General features: G+C 42.9%; 1 protein-coding gene across 1 annotated transcript; it reads left to right on the top strand.

The window, feature by feature from the left end:
• Positions 1-80: 80 nt before the first annotated feature.
• Positions 81-22,405, top strand: LCT (lactase). The gene is made up of 17 exons (XM_083487972.1): positions 81-1,459; positions 2,458-2,534; positions 3,845-3,928; positions 4,063-4,168; positions 4,747-4,825; positions 6,015-6,723; positions 9,532-10,180; positions 12,263-13,825; positions 14,960-15,228; positions 16,455-16,745; positions 17,650-17,848; positions 18,125-18,327; positions 19,241-19,338; positions 19,962-20,096; positions 20,435-20,658; positions 21,261-21,497; positions 21,850-22,405. Exons 1-17 carry the CDS (start codon positions 802-804, stop codon positions 22,059-22,061), a joined length of 5,793 nt encoding a protein of 1,930 aa, XP_083344098.1. The 5' UTR covers positions 81-801; the 3' UTR covers positions 22,062-22,405.
• The last annotated feature ends 333 nt before the right edge of the window (positions 22,406-22,738 follow it).

Genomic DNA, 22,738 nt, shown 5'->3' with positions numbered 1-22,738 from the left:
CGTATGAATATGATGATTTCACCCTCACACAGAAGCACATTAAGACCATGAGTAGTTGATACATGTAGCACGTGAGGCCTGCACTTGGTTTTATCAATACAGGGATGGGAATGCAGGCCATGGCATGCAAGGGCAGGACTGACTTCCCACACACGTTGTTTTCCTGACCACAATCCTCACCCCCAGCTATTTGCTCCCAAAGTATCTGGGTGGCAGTAACTTGGGGTGAGAAAAAGGCACAGGAGGAATGGTCACTTGTTGTCTCTCCCCCCCCCCCCCCCGCCTCACCAGTGCCAGTTCCTGTTTTTATTTTAAAATGGAAGAGAAGCCCACACAATAATCATAGTTGACATGCTGTCTATTCTGTGTTTAAGAGTTTCTGCATCCTGTTTTTTACTATTATTTTCTTATTCTGATCTTGGAGCAAACTTTGGGTAGAAAACAAGTTTTTTTTAATCGAGGGGAACGTTAACTATTTTCCTTCCAATTCTCTGCACTTGTGTTAGCAGCTTAGATTTGGGAGCCCTGCATTTTAGTATCTTCTGGTTATCTAAATGGACTTTTCCAATATCTGCATTCAGGCCTGTATTGTTAAGCCCAGCAACTTCATTTCTTCAATACTCTGCATATGATTCATTAATAATAGCACCTTCAGTGGGACTTAAACCTTTGATTGTCTTATCTTTGTGTACGTTGAGGTTAGGGAACTTTGCATCTTCGTGATTGCACAAGTTGTTAATTTTATTATCTCTGATGTAGTATAAGAGTGGGACAAGTTCTTCCACCATTGCATTAGCAGATATGGCACTGGTGTACAAGGTGTGTTTGGTTTTTTTGTTTCCTTTGCCTTGCTTTGGAGTAGGCTGGGATCTTACTCAGAAATTTATTTTAGTCGCCGGCCCTCTTAGCGATGACTTAGTAAGTAATTTAAACTTCCAAAGTGGACTTCTAAGAGAACCTCTCAATTCTGCAACGGGACAGTCAAACTATCTTTGCGATGGGCCTTCCTTACCTTCTCTGCCGCCGTACTTTGCTGAGCTTCGTGCAAGTGGTGTGACCCATTTTAAAGTCTTCTTGCCTTGGACTCGCATCCTTCCAGAGGCAAATGTCCGAAACCCCAACCGGACGAACGTTGAATGCTACAGACAACTTCTGAGAACTCTCAAAGCAGCTGACATCGAACCGGTTTTAATTCTACATCAGAAACGTTTGCCGAAGTCTTTGGAGACCCGGCTTGATTTGAGCAAATCTGTGACTTTCACCGACCTTTTCGTGGAATATGCAGAATTTTCCTTTGCGGCTTTTGGTGACTTGGTGGACACCTGGCTCACTTTTGGCAGCCTGCTTGAGGATGTGGAGCGCTTGCCTGACGGAGATCCGCTGGCCCTCCATTTGCAGGTGCTAGCTTCAGCACATGAGAAAGCTTATGAAATCTACCATGAAAAATACGCAGCAGAAGGTAAAGAAAATGGTGGGGAGGAGGGAACATGGGATGTGCCTCCTCTGGATAATGTAACATGCACTATGTATATGGGGTGTGCATGTGAATGAAGTGTGAGTGGAAGACTGACTTCTGTGCACGTAGTGATACTGCACAGGCCTTGGAAGTTCTGATCGCTATCTTGCACTCCCAACAACATAACTGGGAGGGGAGGGACGTATTTCATTTTAGGGAAAAAATCCTTTGACTTCTTTTCTTGCCCACCAGGCCTCTTAGATGGGCCCAGCCATTGTCCTGCGCCATCTTTCTAAGACTCCTGCCAAAATTATTTCTTGTCTGCTGAACAAATGGGCCAAGGAGCCTTATAATATTTAAGAATGACGCGGAGAGAACACGGCTAAAATCAGAACGATCTCTTCATTCAAATCTGCTCTCAGCCCACACTTTTTCCATTAAGGCTTAAGTGCAAAGAACTTGTCGTCGTCCTCCTCATGATAATAAACAGAAGTTCATTCAGATGCGCACACATTACTTGAATATATTACATGCAGTATACTCCACCAACCTTAGAATGTAAGCTTCTTGGGGCAGAGATCAGTTGGTAAAGCACAAGAATGTTGATGTCACAACCGTATTGGCCCAAATATAAGCCACACACACCTTTAAAATTCAAAGGGAGGGGGGAGAAAAAAAGACAATACCTGAATATAAGCCGCTCCCTTAAAATTCCGCAGGCACTCATGCCCATACCGTTTTACCGTATGTCTGTTTCAGCAGCGATAACCTAAAAGCCCATTGTGTAAGGTCACAAATTTAAGCCGCACTTCAACTTTTCACAGTCAGAATTTGGGGGGAAGTGAGGCTTATATTCAGGCCAATACAGTATATAATGAGAAAACTATAAAGGAATTCCTGGAGATTGCTTCTAGTGAAAGTATTCCCTCTCCATTCCCCCCCTCCTTGCATTGAAATTTTGAAAATAAAATTGACAACATACTTTTTTTTCTCATTTACAGATGGGAAAGTGTCCATTTCCCTAGATGTTAGTGATGCTGGGCTGGTGTCAGCAAGATCTTTATTGACTTCAATTCTGGTAACGCCTTTTATTTTCTTGGGACTCTTACAACAGCATATCCAGTAAAGCCAGAGGAAAGAAATTATTTCAATGCATAATTCTTTTGTGAAACCCATTGCCTCTTGGATGGTTATAAAAGGGGTTAGACAAATGATTGAAGGGTGGGCATATCAGTGGCTTGTTTATTTGCTTGTTTTATAAAATATCTTAACTGTTCTTCCCCATAAGCTCCCTGGGCAAGTTACAACTCTCTGGAAGTTATTTGCCAAAGCAGAGTTGCCTCTTTCTAGATAGATACATAGTTGTCACTTTCTCATAATTGGGAGGTGTGGGTGGTGCTGTGGCCTAAACTACTAAGCCTCTTGGGTTTGCTAATCAGAAGGTCAGTGGTTTGACTCCGTCCGACAGGGTGAACTCCCATTGCTCTATCCCGTTTTTGCCAACCCAGCAGTTTGAAAGCATACCAGTGCAAGCAGATAAATGGGTACCACTGTGGTGGGAAGGTAAGCGGCATTTCCGTGCGCTCTGGTCTCCACCACGGTGTTCCGTTGCGCCAGCAGCGGTTTAGTCATGCTGGCCCAGAAAGCTGTCTGTGGGCAAACGCTGGCTCCCTCGGCCTGAAAAGTGAGATAGTCGCCTTTGATTGGACTTAACCGTCCAGCGATCCTTTATTTACCTTTTTACCTCATAACAACCAGAGGTATTCCCTGAAAATGTCAACCCACAGACCCATTTTTCATTTTCATATAATAGTTAAAATTTATCTATTTTAACTATTTTAATTTATCACTCTTAAAGATGATTTACCAACCTTTCATTATTTTTCAAAATGGCATTTTACATGTCAGGGGGGAAACCAGAAGCATGACATGCAAGATGATTCAGAATTTCTCTTATCCCTCACCCCATGAAACTTCAGTTAAAGAGCTCTCCAAGAAAATTGGTGTTACGTTAATGATTCTTTATTTGAGAATGAGGCAGAATTAATTGTTACGTAATTTATGGCGCACTATTTCAGTCATTCTGTTAGGGAGAGCATTTCGGCTAGTCAGATGGAATGATCCCCCCTACTCTTGTGTACTTTTCTCACAACACTCTCCCCTGAGCAAATTTTAGGGACTTGGGGAGAGGAGGGAGGAGCCCCATTCTGCTAGCCAAACTCTTGCCCAATTGAATCCCACCTAGAAAATAAGGAAGAATGTCAATAAAGGAACTCTGGTTCCAAGTATAAAGTAATAATAATAATAGATGTTTCTGCTGCCTCAAGTGTAACTTCAGTTATTATAAATGCTATATCTCTCTGTGACAATGCTCTGTTTTGATTCCAGGACTCTCTAGACTTTCTCTCTCTCAACCTTCAGTACAACTGTGAAAGGGAAGCAGCTTTCCAAAAGTTCCTGGATGAGCTACAGGTAATTCTTAGCAATTGTAGCAAGTGTTCTATGGATGCTATCTGTTATAGATGGACACGGGAGGTGATGTCACACAGTTTTGACAGTCCTCCTTGATACAACTCATACATTTTACTTTGCTTTTTCTCTTATAGCATATGGGGACGAACAATATGGGTATTTTGCTCTTTAGTCTCAAGTTCCACGAGTGTCCCTCCTTGCAAGAAAACCGATTTGCAACAGTGGCTTCCATTTTCAGTGGTAAGTGTCTTCTGTAGGAAGGAACTGTGGTCTTGTGGCTTGCCTGTGTGGTATTTTGGATGTGTGGGTGGAAGTGAAATACAATACAGGCTATGTTGTCATCCGTATATGTATGTATGTATTTCAACCCTTTATATATCACCTAATAGCATGGTCTCCAAGTGGTATACAGTAAAGTTACAAAAGATTTACTGAGGATAGAATTGGTTAAAGTTAACAGTAAAATCAGAAAAGCTACTTTAAACGCCTGCTGAAATGAAAAATTTGCCTTCACCAATTTCGCCTGGGTGGGGGGAGGGGGCTGCTGTCTGATCTCAGTTGTGAGAAAGTGCCACAGAATTGGGCCCACAATACTGAATGCACAGCTCCTGGTGGAAATGAGCCAAGTCTTTCCCCACTACCACCTGTCCCCACTATTACTATACGAGAGATACCTTGTACTATTTACAGGAAGTGGGGCTTCACTGAAAAAGGACTATAGCATAGAATGTTACTGCCCTAATGTCTGCCCTTTTCCATTGTGCTGATACACTTCTCTTCTCTTCCTTCATCCCCCTCCCCCGCCCCTCTATTTTCAGCCATTTCTGAAGTTCAAGCATGGGCAATAGGGTATGATGTGAATTGTGTCATGAACAGCTCGTCCGTTCAAGCAATTTGGTACAAAATGTTTATTTTTAATGTTAAATTAGTTTGGTTATGAAGCTGTGCTACTTGCACAATTAAGACTGCAGTCCTTACACAGGAATATGTTTGTGTGTGTTTCTGCATGCATACGTGTGTGCATGTGTATACAAGTGTCTAATATAGAGGTATATTCCAATGATGGTACTCTATGGTATGCAATACTGTTAGCTTTTTTGTTCTTGTTGTTGCTGACATTGGCAGTCATTTTGTGCTGGCACCAATGTCATTTTTATCAAGGTATGAGTCCTGCCAGCTCTTTTTTTTTTTTAACTACAAAAAGCACTGGGTATATGTATATTTAATCAGGATATAGCAAATGAGGTTTCAACTGTGTCATATAAATATGGAACATACACTAGCAGGCTTTATGAATCTTGGCTTGCTGTATGTTTAGCTGAATAGTTAGAGTTTCTTTTATTCAGGGATAAGGGCCACATTCTGTCGTGAGCAACCTTCTGGGAGCCACATGGCAGTGGTGGTAGTGGGCGGGGACAGAGCTAAAACTGAGTGGAGCAATCAATGTGACTCTTACGTTGCTACGTTCCAGCTACAGAAAGCCAGAGGTTCCTGCACATCCACCTATTTCTCTATCCAAGAAGGCAAGAGACATTGTCACAGTTCAAGGACACAGTCTAGCCATGTGAAAGCCATTGAGGAGGGTGCAAAGAGCAGGGCCAATGGGGAGAATCCTGAGGGTCACATAGACAGGTCCAACAGTTTACAATTAGTCCCAAAGCCTATGATTCCCCACTGCTAATCTATATGTAGATGATCATTGTTATACAGATTTAGGCTTGCCAAATTAAAAACAAAAACAAAAAACTGGATAAAGTTCTGTAAGTTTGATACCCACGATATTTGAAATCTCTATTTTCAGCCTGATTTGAATGCTTATCCATCCTGAATAAAAATGTAATGATAATAAAAGTTTGATTTATTTATTTAACTTACTGCATTTCTGTTCTGCCCTTCCTCTGAAGATCACAGGGTAGTTTTTGTATTGTAAACACAAAAATACACAACATAGTAACAAATAAAACAATGACCGCCTCCCCTATTTTGAACGACCATAGATTGTTTAATTAGCCAGAGGCCTGGGAGAAGAGGAATGTTTATGCCTGGTGCCTAAATTGTTGACATATTCTCTCTTTCCTTTTTTTAGCTTGTACACAGGAAATCTGGCCGGCCAACCAAAGGCAAAGGAAACCCTGATACCTACTATTGCTCCACTTTCATCCTATCAAGCAGTTTGGGAAAGATTTGCCAGCCAACCTGAGCTGGAGAGAGACTCCTTTTTGCTTGACCTTTTCCCTCGCGGTTTTCTCTGGGGCACATCAACAGGTTCCTTCAATGTGGAAGGAGGCTGGAGAGAGGGTGGGAAAGGGGAGAGCATTTGGGATCAATACGGGCACCAGGGCCATGCCCACATGAATCAAACAGCCGATGTCGCATGTGATAGCTACCACAAGCTAGATTATGACGTTTATCTTCTTAGAGGCCTTCGCCCAAATATTTATAAATTTTCTATATCCTGGCCTAGGGTTTTTGCCAATGGGAGTAAGAGCAGCTTGAACCCTCAAGGCGTAGATTACTACAACAAACTGATAGACAGCTTGCTGGATTCAGATATTGAGCCCGTGGTGACCTTGTTCCACTGGGACCTGCCACGAGCTCTGCAGGATCTTGGTGGCTGGCAAAACGAGAGCATCGTCGCTGCCTTTGCAGAATATGCAGAGTTCTGCTTTGCCACTTTTGGGGATCGTGTTAAATTCTGGATTACCTTCCACGAACCCTGGGTCATTAGCTACGCTGGCTATGGCACTGGGCAGCATCCTCCAGGAATTATTGATCCAGCCGTGGCATCCTATCAGGTACTGACAACAAGTTCAGCAGCTTGGGCCTAATTTTACGGGTTGTGTTGACTCCACAAATAGAAAAGGTGGACCATTGCCTCCTAGTCTGTGGCGAGTTCTTCTCTCACCAGACTTGGCCCCATGTCTGATTTTGCCAGAGGGTATGAATGGAGTCAATGGGCAGATGAGTCTTTTAAGTCTGGTCAGACTACAGTGGTACCTCAGGTTACATACGCTTCAGGTTACAGACGCTTCAGGTTGCAGACTCCGCTAACCCAGAAATAGTGCTTCAGGTTAAGAACTTTGCTTCAGGATGAGAACAGAAATCGTGCTATGGCGGCGCGGCGGCAGCAGGAGGCCCCATTAGCTAAAGTGGTGCTTCAGGTTAAGAACAGTTTCAGGTTAAGTACGGATCTCCGGAACGAATTAAGTACTTAACCCAAGGTACCACTGTACCGTGTTCTATAATATCAACAATCTTGCAGCAAGCGTGTGAGCATGCAGTTGACCCTTCAGTTGGTCACTGTTCTTGTTCAGAGGATGGCTTTGAACCCCCAGATGTTTTCATTTAAACATCAGATAACATGAATGAAAAAAATCAAGATTGGCTGGATTTGTGCCCTTTTCATTCTGAAAATGGCTCTCTTTGGCTTTCTTGTCTACCTTAATGGTATTGACATGATACATTCCAGAGAAGGGTCTCTGCCAATGGAACTGTGGTGGCACGGAAGCCGTTCTCTCGTGGCTCTTACACCACTTGGCTTCTTCCCATGTCAGAGAGTTGTCCCTCCCAGGGCTTGGAACAATACTGACAGGGAAAGGTGTCACAGCATAGAACAAATTCCTTGCATGTACTTCTGGCACTACATAGTATTGGAAGTGGCCGCAGTGTGGTTAGAGAGACACTGGTTGTGTAGCATTGGAAGGGACCCTCAGAAGCATTTTCATGCACTGTGAAAAACAACAACCCATTACAGTGGTACCTCGGGTTACATACGCTTCAGGTTACAGACTCCGCTAACCCAGAAATATTGCTTCAGTTTAAGAACTTTGCTTCAGGATGAGAACAGAAATCGTGCTCCGGCGGCGCAGCAGCAGCAGGAGACCCCATTAGCTAAAGTGGTGCTTCAGGTTAAGAACAGTTTCAGGTTAAGTACGGACCTCCGGAACGAATTAAGTACTTAACCCGAGGTACCACTGTATCTTGCTCCTGATAGGGGCCACTGTATATTTGGCATCCTATATATTCAGAAGTGGTTGTTCAAATAAGCATCTTTAAACCCATATCTACAAGTAGACTAGGAATCTCTTGGATCAGCAGAAGTAATTTTTCTCTCCTTCCACACTTGAGGGCATAGTGCAGTTGAGCAGTGTATCACAATGTTTGAGCACCACTTAGGTATAAGGAGGAAGAAAAGAGTTTTATTAGGTTATTGTGCTTCAAGGGGTTTTAAAAGTTTAAAAGGGGTTGGCAAAGGTTTCCAATATCGGGTATCTTATAATGAACTTCTAAAACAGAATGTATAAGCAGGTGGTACAATGAGAACAACTGGCACATTCGATATTTCCTGGCAGATTTGTGAGGATTTCGTAACCATACATCAAAACAGATAATTGAGTAGATGTCAGGACATCTTCAGGGAAGAATCCCAGGGATTTTTTTATTGCCTTGCAAATGCCACACAGCTATCCATCATGTGACTGTCCTGCCATGAGACTGGCTGGTGGACAGTTTCTGAATACTTGCAGCACATGTATCAGCCTGTAGACAGACCTGGATTAGCCTGCTCTGGGAATAGTTTCTGCCACATGAGTGTATATTATGTTACCAGTTACTTGGAATATAGGCTATTTTAGATTTAGTTGTTGGAACGCTTTGGCTTCCAAAAGAAAGGAGTTGGGGGAAGAAATGGAATCTTTAGCGGACTGGAATTGAAACCAGTTTAGGACAGATACTTTTATTGATGCTACAATACCATATGCTACAGCCATGTTTTCAGATGTTTGGCAAGCAAATGAGTGAGAAGGTAGTTCTCTTGCTTTTGAAGGAACTGTTTCCTGCATTGCAAACTGTAGTAAGTGTTCCTTATGACGTGGTACAAACTTGATTTTGAGCTCAGGTATGACAAAAAGCTGCTATAATTATCTGATCTCTATAAGCCTTGAGGTGGGAGGGGGTTGGCGCTTTGGCCCCTCAAGTATAATTTGAATGTTATGAGGAAATGTACTGGGCTGTAAATATCCATGGTGTGTACGTATAAACCTGTCTTTCTACTTGGTCCAGCAAGCCCAAGCGTAGCCCAATGTTGTACCTTCAGATGTTGTTGGGCTACAACTCCCCCCCCCATTCCTGACCTTTGGCCCTGCTGACTGGGCCTAATGGGAGTCCAACAACATCTGGAGGGAATCCATATTGGCTACCCTTCTCTGCTGCAGTTGAAACCAGTTCTCCAAAGTCTCAAGCAGAGGCCTTCCCTAGCATTTACAGTGGTACCTCGGGTTAAGTACTTAATTCGTTCCGGAGGCCCATTCTTAACCTGAAACTGTTCTTAACCTGAAGCACCACTTTAGCTAATGGGGCCTCCTGCTGCCACCGCATGATTTCTGTTATTATCATGAAGCAAAGTTCTTAACCTGAGGTACTATTTCTGGGTTAGCAGAGTCTGTAACCTGAAGCGTCTGTAACCTGAGGTACCACTGTATATAGATCATGTAAAGGATGAGATGTGGGGGCTGAACTTGGCACTTCCTTCATGAAAATGATGTGCTCTGCCAGTGAGTTATACTCAGTGGAATAATACTTTTTCCTTCCTTCCCATAAAAAAGGTGGCTCATGTTATTCTCAAAGCTCATTCTCGAGCCTGGCATGTTTATGATACCAAGTACCGCCCTGAACAGCATGGGAAGGTGGGAATAGTATTGAATTCAGACTGGGCTGAACCCAAGACCCCAAGCAGTGCCGAGGATGTGAGAGCGGCAGAACGCTACTTGCACTTCATGTTGGGCTGGTTTGCTCACCCAATATTCATCAACGGCGATTACCCAGAAGTCCTGAAATCCCAGATCCAGGAGAAGAACCAGCAGTGCTCAACTCCCGTCGCCAAGCTCCCCGTGTTCACCGATGAGGAGAAGCGGCAAGTGAAGGGGACGGCTGACTTCTTCGGCCTTTCCCACTACACTTCCAGGCTCATCAGTGCTCCAGTGAATCATAGCTGCGCTCCAACCTATGAGGATATTGGAGACTTTTCCCAACACGTGGATCCTTCTTGGCCGCAGACGGCCGCACCTTGGCTCTACGCCGTGCCTTGGGGACTGAGGAGACTGCTGCTGTTTGTGTCCAAAGAATATACTGGGACAACAAGGGTTCCGATTTATATAGCAGACAATGGGGCGCCGACAGATGACAGAGGCGATCTTGTTAGCGACACCGTCAGAGTGGATTACTACCGGCTTTATATCAACGAGGCTTTGAAAGGTACAAGGGGCTGTTATGAATTGGGGCAGGGAACAGGCATGCAAAAGGGAATTGAAAGTAAACCTGTAAGGATAAAGTCATGTTTATTGACTTAGTCCCCTGTTCCCTTTCAACACAATATCCTCCAAGATCTTATCACATTCCTGTCAATCTCCAGCATACGGTAAATATCATGCCCCATCCCAGTGGGGAAAGGAATGGGAAAGAGGAGATATGTTCACCATGTGAAAATGGCCTGCAAACATCACTTTTTAAATGTGATGATTTTCGTTTGTTTAAAAATGGTTTGAGACACTGACCTAACTAATCGGAAGCAAATTTAATACTTTAATTAAATGTCCTCAACAGAACAGTTTTGCCGGGTAATAGGCATACAGTGTTAGAAAAGCAGCTTAAATGCAGTATATGAAATACATAGGTTGCTTACCTAGGTTGGCTTGAAGGACAGCACCTGAGACTGACTTGCTTAGCTATCACGTTTTGTCCTGCCTGCTTAGAAGATGCAGAACTGTTTTGCTCTGCACCTCCAAACAGGTCTGAATGCTCTTTTGAGTTGATCCTGGTGGAAAACTCTGTAATGAATGCATTCATCCCAGCCAGAGTATATTTTGTCACCCCATGATAAAGGACATCAAGGAATGCCTAGTTTGTAACCCGTGAATGCCTGAACATGAGAACGCTGGTTCACACCTTGCATCTTCATTACTTTTGGGTCACTCCTGTATCCTGCTGTAATTTACGCATAGGAGTGAACCATCAAAGATTACATGCCACAGACAGAATTTTCACATTGCTTCACTCACAAGGCTTTTCAAGAGTCGGGCTGCTTCAACCTTGGACATTTACTGTGGAATTTACATGTACTTTTGTCATTTGCATGACATAGTGATCAATACATCCTCTTCCCACATTTCCCATTACCTTCCTTTTTTGTTGTTGTTGTTTTCAGAGCTCAGAAAATCTGACCAGTTGTTGTTTTCCCCCCCCAAATTATAGATAGATGACCTATCGCGCAGCTGTTAGCAAATTGTTTGGCCAATTATGTGCTATTTAGATTGTTGTAGCCTCTGTGGTTCATCTCTTCCCCCAAGGAACCAGTTTTGCCGCTTCAACCCTTTCCCCTCCAAAAAGCATTGTCTTATATCTGGTTCTTTTCTTTCTCTCACTTCTCCCCCCGCCATTAAATTGCGGGTGTGGTGGCTGGGAAAGAATACACGATCTGCAGTGCTGTAAGTGAGGAGGGAATATATAAACATGATCCTAATGTAGAGCTGGGATGCGGGTGGCACTGTGGTCTAAACCACTGAGCCTTGGGCTTGCTGATCGCAAGGTCAGCGGTTCAAATCCCCGCAGCGGGGTGAGCTCCCATTGCTTGGTCCCTGCTCCTGCCCACCTAGCAGTTCGAAAGCACATCAAAGTGCAAGTAGATAAACGGCGTTTCTGGCGCTGCTCTGGTTTCGCCAGAAGCGGCTTAGCCATGCTGGCCACATGACCCAGAAAAACTTTCTGCGGACAAACATTGGCTCCCTTGGCCAGTAAAGCGAGATGAGCGCCACAACCCCAGAGTCGTTCACGGCTGGACTTAACTGCCAGGGGTCCTTTACCTTTACCTTTTAATGTAGAGCTGGGGGAAAGAACTGCACACCTGCCTACAGAATGCCATGTAGATTCCAGACGTCTGGAAAAGATTTGCTGCTCCACTTGCTGCTCAAAGCCAAATAGAAATGATTGGCTGCTACTTTATACATCTGGAAGTATTCTTCCAGGTACTGTATAGCCTAGTACTGTTTAGTTGAGTAATGATGAAGATGCATGTCTGAACCGGCCAAAGTCCTTGAACTGCTTAAGTGCATTATCACTTCCCTATGCCATTTTGTATATTGTCTCTTACATGCAAATGACTTTAAAAGGAAATTCAAATGTGCAGATGAATAGCAATAATAGTTTGCACTGACTCGGGAGAATATGGACTACCCTCTGAAAATCCATGCCGTTCCTGCAATGCAAGATAGTTGTGGTTGTGCTATGTATTTAAACAAATGATTAAAAATCTTAACTAAATTCTATCTCCTTCATTGACAGCTATAAAGCAAGATGAAGTTGATGTTCAAGCATACATTGCCCGATCATTGATTGATGGCTTTGAAGGCCCAGCAGGCTACAGTCAAAGGTTTGGCCTACACCAAGTGAATTTTGAAGATGCAAACAGACAAAGGACACCCAAAGAATCTGCCTATTTCTTCTCCACCGTTATTGAAAATAATGGATTTCCTAGCACGGTCTCAAGAAAATTTCTCCAGCTGCTCAGAAAGGATATTTCCATACCTCCACGGCTGCCTAGTTTACCAGCTTCTGAAGTTCCTTCAAAGGCAAAGGTGGTTTGGGAGAAATTTTCAAAACAGACTGATTTGGAAAGAGACACATATTTTTATGGCACCTTCCCAGAAGATTTTCTGTGGGGTGTTTCTACTTCTGCCTACCAAACTGAAGGAGGTTGGGATGCAGAGGGGAAGGGACCTAGCATCTGGGATAATTTTACCCACATCCCAGGGAATATTAAGAACAATGATACAGGAGATATAGCTTGCGACAGCTACAATAAAGTAGATGAAGATCTTTATCTGCTGAGAGCCTTAAGGGTAAACACCTATCGCTTCTCCCTGGCATGGCCTCGGATCTTTCCAAATGGAAGAAACCATTCTATAAATAACTACGGTGTCGATTATTACAACCGGCTGATTGATGGTTTGCTGGCCCGGAATATCACACCAATGGTCACTCTCCACCACTGGGATCTGCCCCAAGCTCTACAAGACATTGGTGGCTGGGAAAACCCTGTAATGGTTGAACTGTTTGATAGTTTTGCAGACTTTTGTTTTCAGGCATTTGGAGACAGGGTCAAGTTCTGGATTACTTTCAACGAACCTATTGCCATCTCTGTGCTAGGCTACGATACGGGATTATTCCCACCAAATGTAAAAGATAATCCGGGCAATGCATCCTACATTGTTACTCATGCAATACTAAAGGCCCATGCAAGAGTTTACCACACATATGACCAGAAATACAGAGAGAGTCAGAAAGGTGTGATCTCTCTGAGTCTCAACATGGATTGGGTTGAGCCAAAGACACTAAGCGATCCTCGGGATGTAGAAGCTGCTGATCGCTACCTGCAGTTCATGGGAGGGTGGTTTGCTCACCCAATTTTTAAAAACGGCGATTACCCAGATGCAATGAAGTGGAAAGTAGGGAACAGGAGTGAACTACAGAAACTACCATCTTCCCGGCTTCCAGGTTTCACACAAGAAGAGAAAGACTATATCAGGGGCACAGCCGATGTCTTCTGCCTGAATTATTACACTGCCGGAATTATAAAGCACAGCACCACCAGGCTGAAACCATATTCTTATGAGTATGATCAAGAACGAGTATTGGAGATTGACCCTTCTTGGCCTAGCTCAGCAATGGAAAATATGCGGGCAGTTCCCTGGGGGCTGCGTAGGCTGCTAAACTGGATCAAAGAGGAATATAGCAATCCTCCCATTTACATTACTGAGAACGGGGTTGGGCTAAAAGCCAAGTCTGATGTTGATGACACCAGCAGGATCTTCTATTACAAAACACACATTGATGAAGTTTTGAAAGGTAAAGATGTTGCAATAACCCAATAGGTTGAGGTTGTCTAGTTTTAAGATACTGGGTAAAAATAGAAGTTTGCTCAATGTAATCAGCTAAATAATCAGTTAGAGGTCTGTGTAGACTAGTTTTAGTTTTAGATTCTAGATCAGTCATTCCCAAACTGTTCAGAGTCAGCACAAAAGGCTTATATGCCACAAGGCATCATTAAAAGAACTCTGTGAGTGCCAAATTAGACAACACACTGGTCACACCATTACCAGTTATGTGATTGGGGTTTTTTAAAGTATATTGCTAGATCAAGGGTATTGATCCAGAGCACAAGAGAAGGTGGGTGGTTACATGGGTTACAGCCCTTCATGCTAAAGTCTGGATCAATCAAGGTTGTGTTCCTCCTGAAATTTACTTTACACGCCCATGTTTTAACACCGAACCCAATTAAATAGCTTTAAACATATTAGGCTACTTGTATTTATATTCTGATTGCTCTGAAACTGTTCTGAACCCCTCAGGCCTTCCTCTGTTCTCTACAAAATGTCTGGCTACAGGCCTCAAACCGTGGATTATCCAAACAGCTACACGTGAGGGTTGTTTCTGCTACATGCATTAAATTAGTCTGGTCAACTGCAGCCTTTGTGTCACAGTCAATAGTGTTTTAATAAGTACAAAATGTCAGTAAAGTATGCAGAAGGCCTTTTTTTCTTTCCTTTCTTGATAATGGTTTTGAATTATAGTTATAATAAATATAATTTTTGATCTTTCCTAAAGGTATATAATTCATAAGGTTTTTAGTAAAGCCTGGTTTGGGGATTTGCTATCCTTGAAAATGCATGAGTATGAAGTAAGCTGAAATGAAATATGGTGCAAATTCCTTCCATTTTTTATTTATTAATTAATTAATTTTATTTATTATCTATCTATCTCCTGCTCTTGTACTGGGAGAAAAAGGTGGTGTGTAATTTAAATAAATAAATAATGCTTGTGGAAAGGGAGTAAGTCAGTGGGACTTGTGAATTGGCAAGGATTGGCTATTAATATGCATGTGAACATATAATGGGTAATTAGTGTATTTTTTCACAATTCTACTTTCTTGCTCATCGTTACATTGATGGTCTATTAAGCAAGTGTTTCTTTCTCTTTTAGCCTACAAGCTGGATGGCGTGAATGTTCGTGGCTATGTTGCTTGGTCTTTCATGGACAGTTTTGAATGGTTAAATGGTTACGAGCCAAGATTCGGCCTTCACCAGGTTGATTTTGAAAATCCGAACAGGCCAAGAACTCCAAAACGTTCAGCGATATATTATGCTGGAATCATACATCAAAATGGAATCCCTCTGCCAAAAGAGGAAGAATTCCTTTACGGAGAATTTCCGGAGAACTTTTATTGGAGTGTGGCATCATCAGCATATCAGGTTAGGTTAGTTGGTCCCCACCCACCGGACCACTTGAAAAATCGCAGAGCAGCTTAATGATTTTTCTACTTCTGGTGGCAATTGCAATGCACTGTGCTAGATGCTGTATGATACTTAATTGCAGCTTAATTGCTTCTTTTGTTCCTTACCTGTCATATTTTATTGTACTGAAATTTGAATTCTGTAATATATAAATATATAAGAAATAAAAGGAGCAACAAGAAGCCATAAAAATGCAAATAAGGATTTAATGGCATGGATGTGCGGGTCTTCAACCACAGATTTGCCGTCATGCTGCAGACCACATGAATGAAACTCCAGGTTTAGGTAATCTATTGGTAGACGGTTGCTTGTTTGGTGGAAGCTATCCTAAACCTTCATTTTGTGAATAATATGCCAACTAAGCAAGCTGAATGCTGTCAGGCTTGGGGACCTTGATGATGGTGAATCACTAGGGTGAGAGCCAGGGTGATACAGTGGTTAGAGCTGCCTCCCCCCCCCCCAAAGCTGTTGCCCTCCAGATGTTTTGGTCTACAGTTCCCAGCGTCCCTGACCATTGGCCAGTCAGCTTGTGGCTGAGGAAGTTGTAGTCCAAAACATCTGGAGGGCACCGTGTTGGGGAAGCCTGGATTAAAATGGTGGACTAAGGTTGGCGAGACCTTGGTTCAGATTCCTACTCAGCCATGAAGCTCACTGGGCAACCTTTGCCTAGTCGCTCTCAGCCTAACCTACTTCCACAAGAAATAGACTGGAAAGAGAAGCTGCTGAATTGCAACTCATTACCAAACTTAAAACCATGGAGAGACCTGGTCTGAACAGAGACATTGGATTCTTATCTCATCATACATGACTAAGCCATTTCTCACCTTCTCACCCCTTGCCTTTTCCTGTAAGACCTATTGCAGTCGTTAAGAGTTGTCAACGGGCTCATCTCAGCTATCTGCCAATCTCCCATTCCCACCACCCTTCTGAGTAATACCCCTCCCCACCTTCTCACTATATAGAAGGATCTGGCAACTTCTGTTTCAGTGTATCTGAAGAAGTGTGCATGCACACGAAAGCTCATACCAAGAACTAACTTAGTTGGTCTTTAAGGTGCTACTGGAAGGATTTTTTTTTATTTTGACTACTTCCACAAGGTTGTTGTGAGGATAAAAACTGAGACAGGGGCATGTATGCTGCCTTGAGCTGGGATACAAATGTGAGAAATATTTGTTTCCTTAAAGATCGAAGGGGCATGGAGAGCGGATGGGAAAGGTCTCAGCATTTGGGACCAGTTTGCACATACGCCTTTGAAAATCAGCAACGATGAAAATGGAGATGTAGCTTGTGACAGCTACCACAAGATGGAGGCAGATTTGGCTATTCTGAAGGACCTCCAGGTGACTCATTATCGCTTTTCCATCTCCTGGACTCGCATTCTCCCCGATGGGACCACCAAGTACATAAATGAAGCTGGCCTGAAATACTATGAAAGGCTTGTGGATGCTCTCCTTGCGGCCAATATCCAGCCTCAGGTAAATGATTGGAGTTTTGCACGCAGGGGAACAGGTGTAACATATGTTATCAGTCTGATTTTTAATTAGATTATGTTTATCAGTGTTCACTGTAGAACCTGGCAATATCTTCAATTCTCAGACATCTTCAATTAGCTTGTGTTAAATGGTCAGAGACCATTTCATAGAGGCTGACACAAGTGCATGCTGCCCTATTCTAATCAGAGGAGTCACTTATAAGCTCTACCTATTTTAAACTTGTGCAGAGGATAATGTGGGCTCAGGGTGTTTATATAGGACTTAACAGTTATGAAATCTGCCTTGGTTTTTAAGAGAGCAGAGACTGCAGTGTCTTTGCTCCAGAAATCTTAAGTTTCTGCATTGGATTTATTCCAAGTATCCACAAGGAAGTAGAATAAACTTTTATCAGGAATTCATCTTCCACTCCCAAACTGTAGCCTTTTTCTGGACACCATTAGGCATGGCAGGTCCCATCTGTGTTACACCTTCCAGGTCATGCCACAAGAACTTCTGAAATTCATCCCATATTGTACTCCTTTCTTGATTCTCGCTTCCCTTGACTGAATGAGGGTTCAGGGAAAGGTGGAAAAGGGAGAACTGAAGATGCTACGTTCAAAGTCTTGATAGCCTTGTAAAAGGTGTTGCTAATCCTCACGTGTTTTCTGGAAATAGTTTGCTTTCTGACCATCGCAATCTAGGAATTGTTGTTGAAGTTACATGTGGTAGATCTGCATAAAATGGCTGACTGTGCCTAATAGTTGAATAATGGACAATCTTCACATTTAGCTTTACTTTTTCATTGCCTCCCCCCCAATTGCATTGCCCCTGTTTCCTACTACAATTTGGTGGTTGGTTATTTTGACAAAATGGCAGGTGTTTGTGAATGTCTTGTCTCCATCTCTAGGTAACTATGTACCACTGGGACCTCCCTCAGGCCCTTCAAGATGTTGGAGGGTGGGAAAATGAGACTATAATCCAGAAATTTAAAGATTACGCAGAGATCCTTTTCCAGAGATTTGGAGAGAAGGTGAAATTCTGGATAACCGTGAATGAACCCTATGCCATTGCTAACATTGGTTACGGTTATGGAGTCTCAGCTCCAGGTAAGGTGTAGGTTCTTATTGGCAAGAGCAATGCTCTACAGAACCAAAGGACACTGGTGATCTGAACTTGTGTGGTTATTTTTGAGAACACAGCTTTGTGATAGATGCCCAGTGAAAGTGGGAGACAATCTGATGCCTTTCTTGAAGGTGTCTCCTGGTTGAAAGCCAAATTGCCTAGAACTATTGAGAAACGCTATCAAAATGCACCATTAATTGCTGCTTCAGCTGAGTCCAGTGCTGCAGAATAACACACTTCCAATCATGTTGTCTTCTTAGGCATCTCTGCCAGACCAGGCCGAGCCCCTTACATAGTGGGCCACAACTTGATCAAGGCCCACGCAGAAGTCTGGCATCTTTACAATGAAACATACCGCCCAAAGCAAGGAGGATTGATCTCTCTTTCCATCAGCGTAGAGTGGGCTGAACCCAAGAACCCTGCCAAGCAGGAGGACCTCGACGCTGCCAGGAGATATGTCCAGGTAATGTGATGACTCCACAGGAACCCACGTCTGTACATTTTAGCCACACACCCTGCTTTCACTTCCTTAGGGCAGTGTCTGCGGTAATGGGTATGTGATCTTCCAATTAGAGAAAGAGCAGACACAAAACCTCTGCTCAGACATTTGGTAGCTGTAGGTACCAAACACATGGAAGAAGCTATCAAGAACGTATGGACTAGCTCCTGAATGTGTACCAGCCAGGCCCCCAGTCAATGCATAAATGATCAGTCTTGGTATGATTGGAGGTGTGTGTGTGTGTGTGTGTGTGTGTGTGTGTGTGTCTCCCCCTCCCTACCTCCCTCCACATAGGGCTCCCGCCTATGGTGCCCAGATTGACCTCGCTTCCACTTCCGTGCAGCTAAGCTGTGCATGCATACATCCTGCCTTGCAGGCCTTTTTCCACCTGGAGCAACGCTGTATTGCAAAGGCCAGGTGTGACCTAACACACTTGTCTTACAGAACTCCTCCACTGTCAGAGGCAGTAAACCTGTGTTCCAGTTGCTGGGAAGAGTGCTATTGCACTCAGGTTCTGCTCACAGGTTTCCCTTTGGGGCTTCTATGGGGACAGAGTGCTGGACTAGGGGGGCCCTTTAGCCTCCTCTGGCAGGCTCTTGTATTAACTCTTCTTCAGAGACTCAGCAAAACAAGATGTCAATCCTTCTAAAGGACCCAAGGTGTTGATCCTTGGGTACCATATTTCATTTGAAGTCTCTCAGCCCCATTCACCTCACAGAGTGTTTGTTGTGGGGGAGGAAGGGAAAAGAGATTGTTAGCCGCTTTGAGACTCCTGAAGGGGAGTGAAAGGCGGGATATCAAATCCAAACTCTTCTTCTTCTTCTTCTGTTGCCAAAGCGTTGCTTAATAAGCATCCCTTTTTATTTCCCTGTTGTAGTTCTTTGCTGGTTGGTTTGCTCACCCTATCTTCAGAAACGGTGATTATAGCGAGGTGATGAAAAGGAGGATACGAGAGAGAAGTGCCAGCCAATCGAGGTAAGTGTCTGGCAGGACTAACTGCAGCAGCTGGACCACAACCACGGCCGGTCCATACTGTTGGCTCATGTCACTTAGAAGCAATTCTATCTAAATTGTTGAAATAAAAATAAACCACACATTTTGAAGGGCCACCCTGGCTGTGTCCAAGAACAAATTTACCCTCCCCAAAGTGGTTTTCCTCTGCTGCTGCTTTCCTCCTGGTGTGCACTGCCCTCTTTGCTTAATGCCGCAGGCAATCAGCAGCTAAAGCACAGTTGTGACTAAACTCTCCTTGAAACAGAACCACCCTATATTGAAAGTTCCTTCTCCTCCATCCAGGGTATGTTCAGAGCCTGTAATACTGTAGTACAGCAAGGGAGCAGGAAAGGGTGGTGATTGAGACAAAGCAGGGGACTAGTCTTTTAAGAGTACCTGCTCTTTGAATAAGGTGAAGTACATGTGGTCATCATTACTGTTCATGTTAAAATTTCCAGCTACCAGCTGTTGCTTTTAAAAACAATACGTTCGCTCTGAAGGACAGTGCCCTGTTCTTTAAAAAAGTAAGTATGATGATAATTGAAGCTTTCCCTTTTGTTAAATGCATCTTTGTGAGCCTCTCTCCCATTTTGTGTGTGTTGCAGACTCCCTGAATTTACTGAAAGTGAAAAGCAGAGGATTAAAGGCACCTTTGACTTCTTTGGTTTGAACCACTATACAACAGTATTAGCATCCAACTTAAACTATTCATCTCTCTTTACATCCTATGATGCTGATAGGTAAGATGTGAGCATGACTTCATACTGCATCAATGCATGCATACTTTTCTGGAATCTGCTTTCACTCTGTGCCTAATAATCTTGGTTGGGCTGGCTGCAGCTGATGGAAATTGTATACCAAAACATCTGGAAGGCATCAAGTTGGTGATCTACTAGAAAGTTTTAAGGCTGAGCACCCATTTTCCTCTCTAAACCCAGTGCATTGGACACTGCATCACACTTAAGCCCCCAACAAAAGAGGTTACTGCTGACCAGTCTTCATGATTGATGTCTAGCTGACTTTAATGGATCAATACAAATAACCTTTTCCCACATTATTATCATGTTCTTTTTTGCAGGGGTGTTGCCTCTATAACAGACCGCAGCTGGCTGGGCTCTGGTTCCTTTTGGTTGAAGGTGACCCCTTTCGGCTTCAGGAGGCTCCTGAAGTGGATCAAGGAAGAATACAATGACCCACCTATTTATGTGACCGAGAATGGGATTTCAGAGCGTGTAGACGGGGGCTTCAATGATACTTGGAGAATACACTACTTAAGGAGCTACATCAATGAAGCTTTAAAAGGTACGTGGTTTCCTCTCTGCTTGGTTCCAAATCACCCCCCAAATGTTTGTGACACATGGATTAAAATTGATCTGTAATCCTCTGCCCTGCCCTGCATTCCTTGCAACAGAGTTGGTGGTAAGGCCCTTCTGTGGCTGTATCTGCATAGGGCTGGGCAGAAAGCAAGACTGGTTTCTAGTGTGGGAGTTGCCATGTCTTCTGCAGCTGCCCCAGGACTTCCACTTTCTATTGACTTCAGGGGTGAAAGACTACTCTGCAAAATCAAGACAGAATATGTTGCTTAATTCCCATTGACACAAGATCATACTCTTACTCCGGATTACGTCCTCTAAAATGGTTACCACTGTCTGGTTTCATTGTTGTCATCACCAGTACATATGAAGAAGTGAGAAAAAAATCCATTAATTGATGACTTTTTGATCATCCAGATTGTGGATACAAAAGGAATTTGGGATTTTTAAGGTGGAGCCAATCTCTGTTAGGAATGGATATTTTGTAAAGCACCTAGTGTTAATAAGGGGTCTTTAGTTTTCACTCCCTGTTGATCATTATAGTGTAAGCATGTATAGGGCTGCATTTTAAAACTCTCCCCCCCCCAACAGGAATTGTACTTGATGGTGTTGATCTGCGAGGCTACACTGTATGGAGCCTGATGGATAATTTTGAATGGGCAGTGGGCTTTGCTGAAAGATTTGGGTTGTATTACACCAACTTTACAGACCCAAATCTATCCAGAATTCCAAAGGAGTCTTCAAAATATTATTCATCTATCATCCGGTGTAATGGCTTTCCAGATCCAGCCACTGGGCCTCATTTGTGCCTTGAGTCACAATCTGGAGGTAGGTAAATTACTAATTGCGGAGTTTGGAAAATCCATGAAGTGGTACAGTAAAAATAACCTAAATGTTTAAAACTTTTATCTTTGCTTTCATAGAAAACTTGCATATCGTGTTAATGACATCTGATTCTGGAAAGTAAGGTGGTATATGGTAATAGAAGTTGGCTGTGTAAAAAAAAAATCTTTGGTGTAATGTCCTTAAATGATTTAGTCTAGATTTTTACAGAAAAGTTGCCCAAGTGGCCTGATGTATTTTAGAAGGCTGGAGAAGCAAGTAAAAAAGATTTAAATGAGGGGTGATCAGAACTCCCTGCTCATAGTGTCATTCATGTGAATTTCACTTACATTTCTAGGTACTACTATGGCGCCAACAAGCAGCACGGCTCGGCCTATCGACAATTCAGCCATGAAGGTGCAGTTTTTGGGACTGGACTTGACTTTGTCTAATGCAGAAGTAGGCCTTTATGTGCTCTTTTCCCTACTCTTAATGTCTGTGCTAGGCATTGCTCTTTTTTCATATCTATATAGAAAAAGGACCAAAAAAGCCAGCCAAAATAGTTTTTAAATATTGCAGCTTGCATTTAATTAGTTTATCATGCGATAGTTTTTTCTCCTGCCCATGTTTAGAACAGACATACAATTATTTTAATCAGTGCTTTTTTTCTAGAAAAAATAGGTGCCGGTACTCAGCATGAAGTTGTTACAGTAAGTGCTATACTTTTTAAACAAGAAGAAGAGGTGCTGGTACTATGTACCCTTGAATACTCCCTGAAAAAAAGCACTGATTTTAATACCGATTGTTGACTTTAATATTTTTCAATATTCAATTCAATATTCCTTGAATTGTTATGTGCAGTTCACCCTGGGAATAAGGGGTGGGGACAATTTTAAAATAAATGAACAAGTTGAACATATTGCAAAGTGTCAAGTTGGTATCTGAGAACTTCTAAATAAGAAACATACAGATGACTTCTTTTTTTTGAAAACCTTTATTGAATGCTCTGAGATTAAAAACTACCAGTATAGTCTTGTAGTTGCAGAAGCACTAAAGGGGAAAAAATAAGTTATCCAATTTGCAAGGTATTATGCTTCTGCTAGTCAGACTCTCTTGTTTTAATCTGGGCTTCCGATTTGTTCCAAGATTTATATAGATTAAAAAGTGCCTTCAGATGACAACAGGGCTAGTTAGTATGAAATTCTGAAAGCTGATGGAAGATGGGGATTTTTTTACATTCTTTGAGC

This window comes from Podarcis liolepis (assembly GCF_965112155.1).
Source record: "Podarcis liolepis genome assembly, chromosome: 1".
NCBI lineage: Eukaryota > Metazoa > Chordata > Lepidosauria > Squamata > Lacertidae > Podarcis > Podarcis liolepis.
This window is presented reverse-complemented; position numbering and strand designations above follow the sequence as displayed.